General features: G+C 35.5%; 1 protein-coding gene across 2 annotated transcripts in view; it reads right to left on the minus strand.

Annotated features, from left to right (window-relative positions):
• The window catches only part of FBXL17 (F-box and leucine rich repeat protein 17), a 303,097-nt gene that overhangs the window by 9,502 nt on the left and 275,430 nt on the right, over nucleotides 1–18,165 (minus strand). Inside the window, exon 8 of one of the 2 annotated variants that reach the window (XM_075527088.1) lies at nucleotides 7,162–7,304. The exons of the other annotated variant lie outside the window; for it this stretch is intronic. Within the exon in view, the coding sequence (XP_075383203.1) occupies nucleotides 7,162–7,304 (143 nt within the window). The remainder of the gene's footprint in view (nucleotides 1–7,161; nucleotides 7,305–18,165) is intronic. 2 annotated transcript variants of the gene reach the window in all.

Below are 18,165 nucleotides of genomic sequence, written 5' to 3' on the forward strand. Positions count from 1 at the left end.
TACTTACAAAAATTGCAGTTAATAATGACAGTGTTTATTTATATAGTGATAAATATTCTTTCAGATTACTTTCTGCCTGTTGAATTAATAGCATTGAATATTTTCCTTCCTATTCTGCTACATTAACAATAATTTTAGCACATTATTGTAATACTTGTCAAAATGACGGCCTGTAAAACTAACAGAGAAATCATTCTCAAAAGTTGCCAGCTGGCAAAAATGACTGGAAGTTCCAGGGGACAATGCTTCTAAAAAATTTCTCTCTCTTTTTTTTTTGATCATAAAAATGCTGACTATTTCACATTGCATTTTTCCTTAATAGTTGGCCTTATCCTGATTTTGAACCATTGATCAGTACCTGAGGGCCCATCTTTCTATTACAGTATGACATGGTCAGGGGGTTGCTTTTTAAAAACAAGGACAGACTCATTAACTCAGTGAGATTCCATCTTCAGCCTACTGCCATGGATTTGTTGCTGAACTATCAGCCTGGAAGATAAAAATCTTTTGGTAAAGAAAGAGTTAAACTAGAAGTACAAAAAGTTCAATTTGTATAAAGCATCCTTTTTTATATTTTAGCAGATGCTTTCATTCACACACATAATGGTTCTGTTATCCTAGTTAGCTAGGGGGAAAAAAAAGTATTGCTCAGTCTTTTAAAATTGTTGTATTGAAAACCAAAGTGAAATAAATGCTATTTTTCTTTTGTTGTGGGTTAGCAAGGATAACTGTAGTTTCCTTCTAATGGCATTCACAGATTTTATGAACCTAAAATCTTCATCATTCATATAGAGACATAACAATGGCAGCTCCTACATTATACACATAAAACTTTAAAAAATACAGCATATCCTTTTTAATATGCAGCAATGTAACTGGAACAAATTATAGTGATTTAAGAGAAAATAAGTGCTATAGAATTTTTCTTAAAGGGAAGGATTGGATATTTTCAGTCCTCTTCAATATCACAAAACCATAATTTCAAATCTCAAAATGAACTCCTTAAAATATAAAAGAAGAAATGGTAGCAAATTGTCAGGTTTTTTGATCAGGCTAATGATAGTTAGCATTTTCTGAAGGTGGAAGGCAAGTTGCTGTGATAATTATATTAAAACAAGCCATGGCTTTGTACTCTTGCTGTTCTACTGTTGATTAAGAATAGTTTAGCTCAAAACCGTATTTGAAATTTAAAGATGTATCTCTAGAACCTAAGATCTTATCCCTTTTTCATACCTAACTTCAGTTACAGACTATCTATGTAAATTAGAGGTAAAAAGGTTTCCAGTCATGCTTACTTACACACACACACACATATATATATATATATATATATATATATATATGTAAAAAATGAAAAACTCTTTTTGCCTTGAGTTGGTAAGTTTTTTCACAAGCTGGCATTTCCTCATATACAACAAGAGCTGCATCCCAGTTAGGCTGATGATTTGCAGTTTGCACAGGATATATATTTACAAATATTTCTAAAACAGATTTTATAGAAGGATAACATGATAAATTATTTTTAAAATCTACTGATTTTCTAAAAATCTTATTCTTATTTAAGATGCAAATGATTTCTTTTTTGTTTTTAGACCTTTTTTATTTTTAGGGGTCATCTATCTTCCTTCCTCTCTGTGGTAATATAAAAAAGTTTGTCTTTTTGTCAGTTGTACTGACCATCAATTTCTGTGCTCTAACATCTCCGTAAAACTAAAATAGGAAATACATGCTACAATTCATCTGAGAAAGTCATATGGAATAAGCTACAGGCTTTCAGAAGTATTTTCATGAAAAGCAACCTGAAATTCTAAAAAAAAAAAAAAAAAAAAATCAAGGTCATGATGATTTATTAACTAGAGTTGTGTATCAGTTCACAGCCAACTTTGTCAGACTCACTTAATTTCATTCACACATAGCTGTGAATGTTGAATTTTGCAGCCTCTGTTTTTCAGTGTCAGTTTTCTGCATATTTTCCCAAGAAGTGTCTCCTGCATTCACATGGTAGCACTGCTGATAACCATTGCAAATAGCACCACAGCTACAGGAAAAGGATCTTGAAATATGAAAATCTGTGTAAGAAAAGTTGCAAACTCCACAGGAAGATTATTCTGACACATTGTTCAACCAGCCAAGCTATCAGCCAGAAAAACAGATGAAGTTTTTTGCCACTATTTCCTAGGTGATACCCAGCCATTTTCCACAAAGATGAAGATTTCAAACTGCCATTATTTAAAGCTGTTTGGATTGTTGTGAAAGCACAATAAAGAAGTGCTACAAAGACATCTTTAAAATGAGTTCTAGCAATAAATAGCATGGAGAACATTGCCCTCTTACTCCTATTTATTTTGAAATATGAAATACAAAATATTTAGAAATAATTAATTAAGTAACTACAATAAGTAAATACGATCTACATCAGTTTAGGGGTAGGAATGTGTAGAATTGTGTTCTGAAAAAGAAGCTTGAAATGTGTGGATTTGAATCTTTGAATCTGATGTAGGCATCATTTTATGCCCTTAGGATGCAAGCACAGCTCTTGGGAATCCTGATGTCACTGTTTGTGGGTGAAAAGAACGTACCCCATAACTGCCCACACCTCTCCCAAAGTATTTAAAGTTTTTAAAGGAAAGGACGAATTATACTTGAAAATATATATTTTCCTAACCTGTGATAAAAAATACAGAACTACAATTAAAATTTGGTTTGAAGAACGGATAGTCATGTTCTCTTTCTGCTGTGGGGGGACTGAACTGAGGTGAACTGAATATAATCTCTGGTTCTGGAGACAACTCTGTGCCTTTCTCAGTATTTACTGAAGTGACAAATGAGAGCTTCAGTGTACCCTGGCAGTACACAAACCAGCTACGTGTTCCCACACACCCATGTCAAGTCCCAAAACACAACCTTGGGCTGCAGCCCACAAGAGCACAGCACTTCTCTATGCAGAGAAACTGGGAGTTTGTGGTTTTGCTGTGCTGCCAGAGCATCAGGAAGAGGCGACACAAGCGAATGAAGCCTTGCTCACCGCCCCTGGGAGTGGGGCACAGCATAAGCATAGGTGGTAACACCGGAATACAAAACAGAAATACTGTGTCTTTTATGCCTTTTCCAATTACAAACCTCTAAAATGTTGTGCTTAGCCCTTAAATAACTACTGATTTTATCTCTTAACTGCTTTCAAAAGAAATGGAGCCTCAAAATGGCAACATTTCCTTTTCATGAAACACATGAGTTGTGCGGTCCCAAGTGCTGTCAGGTGCCTGTACAGACCCACACATACAGATGCATACAAATACATATCTGCACACAGTTGATACCCTGTACCCTGAGAGAGATCAGAAGGGAAAAGGGCCCTAGCTGCTTCCGATTATGTGTTGATGTTTGTATGCAGGCAACTGGGGAATTTCATGGTCCAAAATATAGGTACTTAAAAATATTTAGGGTCTACTTTCTGAACGCCTAAATACTTTTGGAGGTCTGGATCATAGTCTCTCAGAAGCCTATCTGATACAGAAAACTAATGGTATGTGTCTCCCTGTACCTATGCTGTACAATGCAGGACCCTGTAGAGAACAAGCTAGCATTTCCTGAGTTAGTCACGGAAATGGAAGCAATAAGTTACACTACTAGATCTATATGACAGTATCTCATGAGCCTTGCTGAGTGCTAATTTTCCTGGAAAAGGTGCTGTACTTTGGCAGTTAAGCTGCTATCAGGACTTATGCCCGTGTGTCCACACTGCCCTGCACCTTTCCAGTAGTACCAGTTCATCCAGAGCTCTCTCCAGGCTTCAGACACCACTGCTGTGTAGTGCAGGGAAAGCCAAATTTGCCTAAGTCATGGAGGTGCTAGGGAAAACTAGAAAAAAAAAGAAGAGATATTTGCTCAGTAACCCTGCCTCTAATATTTTTACACTGAAAAGAATATTTAGATTTTGTGTATCTACGCATAAACATGTTCTCTAAGCCAAACTTCTACTATGGATAGTTCTGAAAGACTTCCAGCATTTAAGAATCTTTGACTTTTTTCTGTATGTGATTTGCAAACAGTGATTATATTGCTATTTAGCAGAACTTAAATGTTGAAAAAATAGTGTTAAAATGCTTATTAGAAAACTTCCAACTTAAATATATGCCCTCATTATGATGATCTCATGGTAGAGTCAGCATTTTTTATGAGACTTCTCAACACAATGACATTTATTTTAAGGCAAAGACCATATTGCTCCTGTGGTGTGCATGTTAGATGGTAGGAAACATGATAAAAAGAAAGGTCATGGCAACAGCAGTTTTATGAGAAATGAATAATTTGATTATTTTCATGGTGTGGATCAATAATGCTCTGCATCTACTGAAGCACGTTGCCGGAGGCACTCAGATAATCAATGGCATAAAACAGAGCCTGCCTTTACCCAGGCTTGCAGCCTCTCTGATCTTTCTTGGGAGGACTCTTGACGCCTCTAATTTATGTCAACTGCATATCAAAGAAATTCCAAAGAGCCTGGGTCATAAAGAGTATTTTAGTGGTAACCATTTGAAGTCTACTTACATATGTTCCTTATGTAACTGTGTTTAAGTACTTCCCCTCCAATGCCTGGGAATTCCTAGAAAGGCATAAATGCTACCTGATACTAGCATAACAGTCAGTACCTTAGAAAAGGAAGGCTGGTTAGAAGGGGCAAATCTTCTAACCCTCTCTTCACTGCAAGCTGACAATACTCCAAAGACAAGAATTTCAGTCAACAGGGCATGTAAATAAACCCTTCTGCACCACCCAAGAATTCTCTTTAATGATGTGCCGGACACTGACATTTTTAATTTAATAGAGCAGCCACTGGAAAAAATTAGTTCTGCATGATATTGGGGAGAGACAGTTGAAGACATGATTTTGTTCAGTAATTTCTCTGTTCATTTGCAGTGGAAAAAGGGAGCTGGCATCTTCTAGCTGCCAAAAACTCTTAAGTCAAGGATACTTACTTCACTCCGTCTGTGGAGCTATTTTTCCCATCAAGGCTTTGCAAGCAAGAAAATAATTCCCAGTGGTAGTCCTACTACTACCGTGTTTGCTATAACAGCATTTATTCATTTCTTAAAAAGTTTTAGCTACCATACTTTGAATATTCATATACATGCACACACACACACGTGCACGCACACAAACACACACACACTCTTGCAGGCACTCAGTCAACATTGTTTTTCTATCTTCCTTGAAGCTTTCTCAAAAAATATTTATTTTTTCCTTTTAGCAGTTGACTTTCGTAACAAAAAACATAGTCTATAATCCTTTGTAAAGAACTAGGAAAGCATTAACCAGCAATTAGAGGAATACAGACTGTAGTACAGACAGTTTAACTGATGAGGTAGTAAAACTTGTTTTCAGCATCAAGATCATTGATTTTCTATAGCAGTTGAAGACAGGATAAAATTATTGCACTTATTAGATCCTTGTTGATTGTTTAACGTTAGCTAAATCCACAAAATAAATATATGTGTAAAATTGATCAAGTGATTCAGGGTCAGATCTAATTCCCAAGGTCAAGTAACCCTTTGAACATTCTTTAAGTACATAATCTTAACACAATCCATCAAAAAGACTCACACACTCTTTTCCTCTATTGGCTCTTATAAAACACTAATGTTCAGGAGATTAAGTGGAGTAAGCTTTAATAGACAGAGCAATTCTTCCAAAGTGCTCAACCTCCCCTCAAACTGGAAACTGTCTGTTACTGTTTTGTAGCTGTTTTCTATAAAGCACTGGAAGGGATGCAAGGTAATGGTTTTGAGCGTGAAGTTTCTTAGACTAAAAACCTGTGTTTCCAAAGGCTGTATCCAATCAGAAATTCACAAGCCTGACAGACATGCTTATGATGGGCATCATAAGCTGGACATTTCATTTATGATGGCTGGAGAAGAAACAATCCCTGCAGGTATATTTGAAGATTTGAGATCAGACACTCTGAACCTCCAATGACTTTTAGCTATTTCTGCTGTGTTCCTAGGCCTCTTGATCTCTCTTCTCTCAACAACAACATGATTCCTGAAGGCTATATACAGGGTGAGGTGGAGCTGGACTGCCTTGTCCTCTTTCCCACGTGTCCAAAGAAGAGGAACGAAGCTGGTGAAGGGTCTAGAGCAGAAGTCTTATGAGGAGCGGCTGAGGGAACTGGGGTTGTTTAGCCTGGAGAAAAGGAGGCTGAGGGGAGACCTTATTGCTCTCTACAACTCCCTGAAAGGAGGCTGTAGTGAGGTGGGTGTCAGTCTCTTCTCCCAAGTAAGAAGCGATAGGACAAGAGGAAGTTGCCTCAGGTTGTGCCAGGGGAGGTTTAGATTGAATATTAGGAAATTTTACTTCCCTGAAAGGGTTATCAAGCATTGGAAGAGGCTGCCCAGGGAAGTGGTTGAGTTGCCATCCCTGGAGGTATTTAAAAGACGTTTGGATGAGGTGCTTAGGGACATGGTGTAGTGGTGGTCTTGGCAGTGTTAGGTTTACGGTTGGACCTGATGATCTTAAAGGTCTTTTCCAACTTATACGATTCTGTGATTCTTTTCTTCTAATGACAAAACTTATAGACATTCTTAATATATTCCAAGTAGGAAAGCTATATAATAAGAAATTCACTATTTTTTTCTTTTTTTAGCATTATGGTTTTATCCAAATCCTTGTCCTTGTGTTTTCAAAACCATTATATATAAGCAAGAACACAGACATACAGAAAGTCACTCTGGAAGTAACATTGAAGTATTTTCATTATTCTTTTGTTTCTTTTTTTCTTTCTTTTTAAAAAAACAAAGTAGTCTGTCATAGTAATGACATGACATACCAATCACTTTTAGCCAAAAATATTCAAAACCCTCAGAGGGCAGATTTTACATAAAACTTTTGTGAGCACCTCAGGCTGTGGGTGTAGCTTGTGGGTGTATTTTGAAAATCCATGTCAGCAAAAATGTATAATGCTCTTTTTAGTTCTCTAGATAACCTTTTAGCTAACTATGTGAACACAGTACACTAAAAGAGTTACCATAGTAGTGAATACCAAACCTGTTTGTACAGAAAAATAGAAATCTTCCTGTCTCTCTCCCTGACTCACACATACACACATGAACACTCACTCTCACACGCACTCAGAAGCATGCACCAGCTCATGCAAATGCTCCTTACCTGATCGCATCTCATCAGCCCTAAATATCTGAGAGACTTGCTGCTTTGTGCAATTTGGGTGGCTCCATGGTCTGTGATTTCTTTGCACCATCCAACATCCACTGTCTCTATTGTCATGCTGTATCGTCCAATGGCTATCAGAGCTGTAAAGATATTAAAGGTATGAACTACATAGCTCGTGGAGATCCTAAGCTCAGTTCTATGTATACACTAAATGATGCTGAAATTAAATTTTGAGAAGCAGTTGTCATGTACCTTGTAAAAGATATTGTATTTCAGCATTTTTAACTATGAAATACCTGTCTCTTCAAATTAGGAATACACACATGTGCAAACACATGCAAACACATGGACAAACAGATTTTCCTATATATTTTTCTATCTATCAATCAAGATAAATAGACCAGTTAGCAGAGAGATATTCTATACAAATTCTTTTAATTACTCTTTTCAGAAGGATCAAGGATCAATTAATTGAAATTGAAATAACTATAGAATAAAAACAATTCTACCTCACTCTTCAGGGAAAATAACTGATTTCCTACTATTAACACTTTTTTTCAGCAAATAATATTGCAAAGACAGCACAGAGAATAACAGGACATTTTCTGTGTCAATAAAATAAATGGTTTTAGAAAACCCTGCAGGTATCTTATGTCATATATTTTATAACTATATTCTAAAATTGCATTTGTTTTCCATTGTTCATATTGATGATGTAATAACAATGATATCTCTCACTTTCACGTTTTCTTCATGAATACTCTTCCAATAAAAAATAAAAAAATTAAAAAGGCCAGAAGGAATTAAAACAAAACCTTGAACCTTTATAAAAGGAAAGGAAAGAGGATCTGGAAGTTCTGCAAGGCCTGAAAAATGGTAGGTAGGAGCCACCACGAGGCTTCTGAACAGGCTAGGAAGGCTTTGTCATGACATGACTAGTCTGGAATGACAGAAAGTATACAAATCACTAGCACCCTGGTCACCATGGACTAGAATACTTTCCAGGAAATACAGGCTCAGAAACTGTTCAGTCAAGTTGGGATTTATCAACAGAAATGAGTAACACCCTTCAGCAGCTAAAATCTCAGCTTAAGAAAAAAGTCCAAGGTTTCTGGTGTAGAAGTCAGCCATCTGCATGTAGCCAAGGGGTAAAATGTTAACTCCAGTTATAAGCAGTTGCTGAAAAGGAAGATGAATGACTGACTTATTCCAAATAATGAAATTATCTTTAAAGGGAAGATTTTTCAGCAGGTGTGGGCCAGTTCTGTTCATGCTACAGAACCTACTGTCAGGAAAAAAGAAAAAAAAGGAGTTATGAAAAGCTGGTAGCTCTTGATATGCCAGATGTCCATCTCAGTTAACCAGGGTGTAAATGAGATCTAGAAGGAGAGAGAAAGAACCCACCTGACCTTGCAGTAGTTCTGCAAAGACCTGTACTGATGGTAGACAGCAGTAAGGATAATTTGATAATTTATTAATGTTTAGGTGGACTTGATTTACAAAGAAAATCAGCCAAAAGAGGCCAAATACATTCTCAGAAGCTGTGGAAGGTGCAGTACTACATCATTTTTTTCTTGCAGCAGTTTGTAACTGACGTAATGAACTTATGATACAATGAGCTATGTAATCTTATTATGGTTTCATTGATTTTTGTAGGACAATACCAATTTCCTGTTCTCTTCCCAGTACATGCCCAGAAAACAAGTCCTAATTTTGCAAATATGTAAATATATGTATAGCAGAACATAAACTTTGTACTTAGTCCTTTTAAAATATCACGTTAATAAAAATTATAGAAAGAGGGTCAGAAACTTTCTGCATATACGTTGCAATAACAAAAGCTATAGCAATTATAGATTATTGTAACTCCACACAAAATGTTATAGACTTGAAGTAGTGCAGGAATACTGAAAACCTGTCATTACATTAGAATATTGTCAGTTAAACAAAACTTTAAATACTGTTTGTATTTGAATATTTTCACTAGTTTTTGTAAAGTTACAATGATATTATATCATTTTCAATGCTTCATGTAAAACTGATAAAGATAAGAAAATCAACAGAGAATACTTTTATGGGAGTGACATAAAAGATAATCGGATCACACCGGTGAAGAATTCTCCTAATAAAGGCATTAAAGGAAATTTGAGATACAATATCCAGGAGTTCCTTCACAGGACTTAGGTTGGAGAGAAAGTAAGGGATGATGCTGTTGAAAGACCAAAAAAGGGTGTCATACTGTGTGCAGGATGCCCAGAACGAAAATATAAGTCCAAGAAGCTGCCCTGAATGTGGCAAAAAGATGGCTTAAAGCATGAAACTTCATGCAAGAATCTTCATATGCACATATTAAACACATTAGAAGAATAAAAGATTCTCTGTCTTATTCATATACACCATTTTATAACAGAATATTCATAGAAAACCACTGTATAACAAAACATAATTTAAAACATGTTAATTCATCGTTTGATATGTTACTGTCTGTATTTTGGCATTTTGGGGGGTAAAGCATTTAATTTCTAGAGTAGGACGTTAATTAAATCTCAGTTAAGTTTTATGGATTTTTTATATAAAGACAAAAATATTTTTACCTTTTACATAATGGAAAAACAACTTAATACTTCTTGAAATAACTACAAAATAATTATCAAATAACAGATCATGAAGCCTCTTTGCAAAACTGGCCTTCGCAGCTTGTCTTCTGAACGTCTATACTTTAACCAGCCAATTGTTATTAGTGTTACTTCTCTGAAGTACTAAAAGAATGAAAAAGATCATGCCTGGGATTTGGAAAGCATAAGTAAGTTTCCATAAATCAAAGTGTATATGTATGATTCTTGGACTACATTGTCATTACTATATCCTGCCAATTATCAGAAAAGCCAGAACACAACTTTAATCATAACATGAAACAACCACCATGTGTTTTGGTACAAGTAACAGTACTTACAAGAACAATACAAACTGGAATAAAAAACCCCCAGGATGTTATGTATCAATGTGATACGTAGAAAATGGAATGGAAACAAAAAAATTCCCGCTGTGACATTTGGGGAGCAGGGCTTTCTAAGTGAACACATTTTGCAGTTCAGGAGTTCCAGACTGATTTTCAGACAACTGTTAATCTGTTGTCTTCACCTGTGTTCCACTTTCATGTATATGCAAATAATTGAATGAAATGTCATGCTTTAATCAATCTGTGTGTCTAATCTGTGCATCAGTTATGTCTTAGGGTAACCATGGCTGGGGTATACTTTAGACCAGGGACTGCTGAATGGATAGTATTTTTGTCTGGCTGGCCTTTTCCTTGCAGCATTCCTCACCACTGTCTCATAACCATTCCTACAGAGCCCCCAGATGTCATATGCACATATTTGATTTTCTGTTCAGCAGTATTAAATAGCTGGATATTCTCTAATACATAAGACCAACTGACAACATTTTTCTAATTACAAGTGACACTAGAAATCAATTACTGCATTACAGATGGCTGAAGACTTACAATATTCTGTCATATGCTAGTAGAAAATAACATATTTATTTTGTACTTTGCAACTCTTTGTCCCCAGATTAGCAGATATCTTTCTGGACAACGAAATATTTTGACAAGAGGGTACAATGTTACACTGTAGTCATATATTGTAACAGTTCATCTATCAAACGCATAGAGTGTATGCCATTTTAAAACACCAATGACCATATTTTCAGAAAATTTCAATGCATGCAACTGCACCCTCACAAGAATACTCTTTGTCAGAGAAAAGATACACTATTCAGCTTCTATCAGCACCCAACAGTGGGAGGTAAAGAAAGGCCATGAAAACAGGTGAAAATGTAACAATACTTTCCCAGAACACTTCCCTCACATGAAAAAAATTGTGGTCAGGGACCTTCTGAACCAAGGTTTATGCCTCTGTACTTCTCTAAGTTCATCTAAACAGTCTTATAATCCACAAAATTTTTTAGGCTCCACAATATCCTGTGGCAAGGAGTCCCTTGGTTCAGCTACCTTCTCTTTTGAAAACCACCTTGCCTTGTTTGTTTTGAACCTGCCCTAAAACTTGATCCAGGACTTCCCCTTTTATGACTGCTTAGTTCCTTTGCAAATGCTTCTAGAAATCCCAACAGACTGTATCAACTAGGTCTTCCTTATTCCTTCCTGACTTCTTCAAAGTACTCTGTCTGATACAATTGTGAAGCACAAGCTCTCTTAACAAAAGCTGTGTCAACTCTTCCCGGATATGTCACATTTACTCACATGTTCACTAATTATATTCCATATTATTACTAATTCACCTTATACAGACGTCAGGTTTATCAATTAATATTTTTCTGATCTTCCCTGAAACTTTTTTTTAAATACCTCTGCCAATCAATCCTGTGGTAGCCAAGCAAGTTTAAGCAAAGGATTACACAGTGCAGTTAGGAGCTTGGCTATTTCATCCTTGAGTTCTTTTAGAAGTCTCGAGTACACACAGTTCGTCTGCTTGTACAAGCAAAATACTTTGAGCCACAAGTTTCAGCTAAGAAAATGTTTGCATTGCTCAACAGCTTTTCTTCCTCTCTGCATTTGCCCACAAGAATCAGAATACATTGCTATTCTCAGAAAGCCTGGCAGTAATTTAACAAGGAAACATACAGTAAAAGCCTTACAAAGTTTGGATTCTGTGACTTAGGAACTTGTAGCACAATCAGCAGTAAAGAACAGTCAAAGGTGTGTTTTAATACTAATGACAACTGGACTTAAAAACAGTGTGAGCGACTGAACAGAAAAACACAATAAATTGAAATTAAGTAGAGGTAGGTACATAAAAATCCACCGTGTAGTTTAAAGATGCTGGCTTTGACATATGAACCTCTCCATATGTGAATATTTAACAATGCATCCAATTCTTTTCTCTCCTTTTTTATACTCCCATTTATTTTGGCAAAAGCAAGATTTCTTATTTCTTTTTCTAGCACTAGGTTGGTAGAATGGAAATCAACTGATGTACAGCTCCTACATAGCAGAAGATAAAGTGTAATGTCTCTAACTGGAATTGGAAAATCACCCCCGCAGCCTTGAGCTGTATTAAGCAAAAATTGTTGTCGCTGAGAAGGTGAAAGGACATATGCAGGACCAGGTTTGTAGGCAGAGGTAGCATCTTTTAGATGACCAGCTGGAATAGTTGGAAAAATAAGTAAAATTTTGTCCTTCGTGCACCACCATTAAAAGCAAATAGTAATTTAACCTCATTTTATTTTAAACCAATTAAGTTAAGCTGACATAGGTAAATGCATCTGCTACTACAGGCACAAATGACTGCCTTAGTCAGAGAGGAAAGGTCTCCATTTACCTGTATGTAAACTGTGAAACCAATGGTTGCAATGTGAATATTGTCATGGTTAAACTACTTCTGGACCTGATTTGGCAGGCACTGAGCTCTTGCATTTAACAAAACTGGGGGGGATGAGACTGCTGTTACTTATTTGGCAGGATTGTTTTGGAAAAATATAGTTGGCAGTGTATCATCTTGAGGCTTTCCTCCTTGATTTTGTGTATATACTAAAAAAAATTAGAAACAGATATTACACTAATCTATTAATAAAACCCCAGTAATCTAACATTTATAATTTAGTCATGACCATTCCCAAGTTTAAGGTCATTACAACAGAAAAAATAACATACTTATCTTTGGTATGAACAACTGATATTTGCCCCACTCTTAATTTAATTTTAATGTATTTTTAAATCTGGAAACAAATACTCCAGGTTTTTCATAATTTTACCAAATAAAATTGTTTGGAAATCTGGTGTATTAAGCAGAATTACATCCAATTAAACATATTTTTACTGACTCAATTTAACTGAAAATAAACCTCTGTGAGGTTTAACTGTGTTGCTATTTTTCTCCTATCATCACCTAACATACTGCATATGTAAAAGGCATTGCATTTGGTCAGCCTTCAGTGAGGACGAGACAGAAATGTTTTCAAAAATTGATTATGGTTGACATCACTGTGACACCAGGGCATTACACATATATATACATTAATGCAAAAAACATTCTAGCATTTGTTTATTAAGTTCTTTTTATCATTAATGTCAAAAGCATTTAAATGTGCAAGAATTAGAATTTACAATTTCCAACCTCTCTAAGGGTTTTACACAGGGTAGAAATCAATCAGTCAACTAAGTATTACCAAGTAATAGTCTTCTTATGGAACTTTCCATTATCTTTTATTTATTATACAGCCAAAAGCTATTAAGGTGGCTTTGATAGCCATCTACTAGCTCCTGAAGAGCCTAATGTACAAAAAAACTGGGAGGAAGCTTATGAGAGTTAAAATTGCAATAAGCAGATGCAATAAAAATAAAATTAGCAAAGAAAACTATAGATTTAGATGTTAAGAAAATGGTGTAACAGTTCAGCTTAGTGGATTGTAAACTATTCTTCTGTTGGTGGAGGTACGGAGTTACTCTCATCTGCTTGAGTTGTTTAAAATATGAGTGGACAAAGCTTTGAAGAGGCTACAAAGAAAATGTTGTACAAGACAGACTGAACAAGCCAATATAAACGGTCTTTTCTGTCTTTCATTTACATTATTCCATTGAATTAGAAACAAAAGAGAAAGATGTAAATGATGTGGATAAATTATAAACATCTGAATGCATTAAAGTTTTACCAGTCACCAAAATTAGTTTGATATTCCATTTCCAGTGATTTGTGGAAAAGCATTTATAAATTAGCCCACAATTAGACACAAACACTTGGCAATTGTAAAATACAGTTGAGTATATAGACAATACACTGCCAACTAATTTTAATATATTGTATTTACAAAATAAAACATTAACTCATATATGTCAATAATATCCTCTACAGTACACAACAGGTTAAGTATTGAATATTTAGTTAACATAAATATTGCTTATACCTATAAAAGGCTCTTCTTTACAAGTACATACCTATAAAAACTTCTTGTCAGAAAATTTTTCAGTGACTTCAGTTTTTTTCCCTGAATTAGGGCAACAGAATTTGGTTCTTCAGAGCAAATCTTGATGCCATAAGCAAAAGCTTGATAATTTTGCCCATATGATACTAACAGATAGGATTTGTGTTTACCCTCTGCATCAATAAGGTTGATGGTTATCTGTCATGCAAATTACATGAGGTCTTGCAATTTAGCTAATCTGTTATGTGCAGAGATAGAGTACATGCCTAATCCCATTTCCATGTGTCAAAAGATGTTTTGCTGCTGTAACTACAGACAGTGGTTGAAGAAATCACTGCTTGAGTTCTCTGCTACTTTGCTCACCCAGCAGAGGAATCATAGCTCACAATTCACATTGCTTCTGCTTTAAATGAAAAACATTTGTATAAAACTCACTGCAACTTTTTATACAATAACTTTTTATACAATTCGTCTACTCCGGTTTCAAATTTATAAAGGTATTTTGATGACTAAATAAATGTTTGTTCATCACATACTGACATAAATTATGCATCAAGAACTGTAGTTCACCTGCTACCAAATAAAGGCTACCATGGGTATATCACTCCAAAATTTCAGTTTGTGCTGGTTTCCCAGTCAAAAGTCTAATTCTGCTCAGGCTTTTGCACGTCCAGCTGATAGGTAGTATGGCATGTGTTTTTTTCTTTTATAATCATGACCTCACATAACAGCTACCTTTCAGTGCCACCATGAAATAGCAAAGCAAGAAAGACAGAATTTGTACAAGAATTTGCTTTCTATCAGGGAACTCAGCCAATCCCATTTACAATCAAGCACTTAAATACATTCCTGGTTTTAACTGTATGAGCAGTTCCCTTGAAATAAAAGTAAATAGATAAATAGAGGAGGTAACCATGAACTTCACTGTTCTCATAATCAAATATCAGTCTTAATTCCCTAACTAGTTTCTGTTACAGTATATACATCCATGTAACAAGCAAACGGAAGCAATTAAGTCCTTTTCCCCATGGTATGGCAGGGATGCAAAAGGGAGATTGGCCACTGTTATTTTTTTTAATATTTTACACTAGTGGTATTTTAATACTTATAGCAAGTGCTCACAGAACACAGTAACCAGAAAGGTATGTAAACAGGAAAAGACTTAAGCTTTTGTAAATCCTAAAGAAGGTTAGGAAAAAAGTTGCCCAGCCTGAAAAATTTTCCTGATGGGATGCTGCATCATCTCTCTGGATGGCAAGCTTGTATTTTAATGTACTTGCTGTATTTTGTTTTTTCTATTGTATTCACCTGCCTCTGGCTGCTCGAGGTCTCCTGTGATCATTTTATTGTTACACCTTTGTGCATATGTGGCTATGGGCAACATTTCTTGAGAATGACGTATGGGACTGCAATAAAATGCAGAAAGATATAGGGGCATGACCACACTGGGAAACCAATCTAATAAGATGCCTCAAGGAAATTAAAAGGAGACAGACTGTATCCCTTGAGCAAACCTGTTTTCTCCAAGAGTTTAGGAAATTTGGTTAAATCCCTTCTCTCTGGATGAATATTTTGACCTTTATTTGGAAGTATGGTGGCAAACCACTCAACTAGTGATACTACTGTAATTTTGACTAAAAATCTGTTTGAAAGAGATAACACATACATTTTAAAACAATGTATTTCTGCTTTTCCTTTTGAAAATAAAATCTCATATTTAAAGTATTGGTTACCTAAAGAAGCCTAAAGAAAATCCCTGGAGGCAAGAAAAGTCCCAAGGAACAGAAAAGACCTAATGTCTGTGAGAAGAAAGATGGCAGAGACTACTTTTATGCAGGAGAAGTATTTTATTTTATATTTTTTATATAGGATATATTTAATACAGGTAAATATTTTATTTTTTCCGTAAGAGACATAAAAGTAATTGGGATACAGTTACCCAGCTATGGTCTGGTTGTGGTATATGGTTATGATTAAGTTGGTACAGTACACACTGCTGTACTCAATGCTAACTGTATTAGCTGGTACATAAAAAAAGGGCAACTGCTAAATCAACTTTTATCCTACAGTTCAAACCCCTAGAAACATGGGGTAATTAGAAGGCTACAATTTCCTGAGTAGAATTAACCTTAGTGCTTGCTTTACTTTTTTATCTTGCATATTTGGCCAGACTAAAACCATAAACAAAATAGTACACTTGTACAAACGTTATTAAAAAACTACCTGTTGTCCTACAATGTAAGCAAAACTCTGCCATAAGCTAGAAATGAAATTGAAAAAGCAGAAGAGTGATCTTTCAAAATAATCTTTAACATAATAAGTGTTAAACAGCTGTTTTCCCCAAAAGTCCACACTAGGAAAAAGGCTAAGCCATGGACAAAATAATACAAAATGGTTTTTTGTATTTTGTACAGGACTCTTAAGAAGAAATTTCAACATTGACAACAATGAATTAATGCTAAATACATCTGTATTCTAAATAAACTCTATCAGTGCAGAAGAAAGGCTCCATGATGTTTCAGACATTTCAACAACTTATTTTACTCAATGTGTACCAACAGCAAAAAACAAACCAAAGCAAAGAAAACCCCAAAATCTTCAATACGAGGACGCAAAAAGACACTAGTACTGGAAACCGAAAGGCATGCAGCATATTTGGTTCTGTCCTGAATGTAGACCTCATAAAAATATTTAAAAATACCCATTTTAGAGATGGATTGCAAAAGTGGTAATAGCTGCTAGTTTTAACCCCATGGTCTTAAGACAAAACAGCCCCTGTGGATCAAGCTGTTAAAAACAGCTCTATTTTCCCTTGCCTGAGGACACTAAAACATAACTTGTTTTCTTTGCATTATTTTGCATAGGAGTAATTTCCATCATTGCCACAGACATAGTCTACTGCAAATGGAAGACTTCAATCCCCAAGAAAATCACAGAGCCAATTTTCCTGGAAGCCACATCAAAAGGACACAAAGATGACTGGGAACAGCCAGCACAGATCTACCATGTGCAAACCAGGCCTGGTCAACCTGATTGCCTTGCTGTGATGAGATGACTGACTCTGTGGACAAGGGATATGTAAATAATTTTTTTTTAAATCAGCAGAGTATTGAGAAGAAGTGCTATAGACTCTTAAAGATGACTGCTTCCTTTTTCAGTCCAAAGACAGAAACATTTTTGTGTTAGGGTAACAAAGACACCAAAAGTTACCTGAATGCCTTCAAACAGGAACAAGAGATATACAAGGAAATTTAAATACAACCTTTTCAAAACAGATAATGGGATTTGAGCTTATTTAAACAACATGTACCTAACCTATGAAAGCTGTTAGTCCAAGTCACTGTTGCATGCAGGAGCTTAGTAGCATTCAGAGGTGACAGTCACTAGTGATGATAGTGAAAACCCAGATCTAGACAGCATTAAAAATAAAGGCTGTAACCCTGAATGATGTGAGGTACATGCAACACATTAACCTGGAGAGGTAGGAAAGAAACAACATTTTTGAAATCTGGCATCATCTGGAGAACTGGTGTAGGCACTGCTTATCAACTTCTGTGAATGCTTTGAAAAAGCTGGATCTTGGAGTACTTCAGGGGCTATACAGACAGTCGCAGAATGCAGAATATCACATACAGACCAGATGTAAAGGTCACTTAATGTTTTGCTGGAACAGCTCAAGATGCTAAACTGGCAGAAGCTAGAAAACTCACTTTATATAACTTATTAAATATATTTATTAATATACAATTATAAGCCATTAGATAATAATATGTAAATAATTGTACATATATAATATATATATATAAAAATTAATAATGTTACAATCACTTAATAACCATCTCTCATTATTCCAAACTTCTGGTGAATGAGTTGGGTTTGGCAAATCCAAATTTCACAGAAGAAATAAAAATCAGGATGTTGAGATGCTGATTGTCAAACAAACAAAATTTTGGTCAGTTCTTAGTCACATGGGATTGTAAGAGAGGGGGTAGAGACAGAAAAAGATGTTTTCACAGTGAGGGAATTTAACTGTTTAGCCTGTTCAGTTGTGGGATCAGCCAA

This window comes from Mycteria americana, chromosome Z (genome assembly GCF_035582795.1).
Source record: "Mycteria americana isolate JAX WOST 10 ecotype Jacksonville Zoo and Gardens chromosome Z, USCA_MyAme_1.0, whole genome shotgun sequence".
In the NCBI taxonomy this organism is placed as follows: domain Eukaryota; kingdom Metazoa; phylum Chordata; class Aves; order Ciconiiformes; family Ciconiidae; genus Mycteria; species Mycteria americana.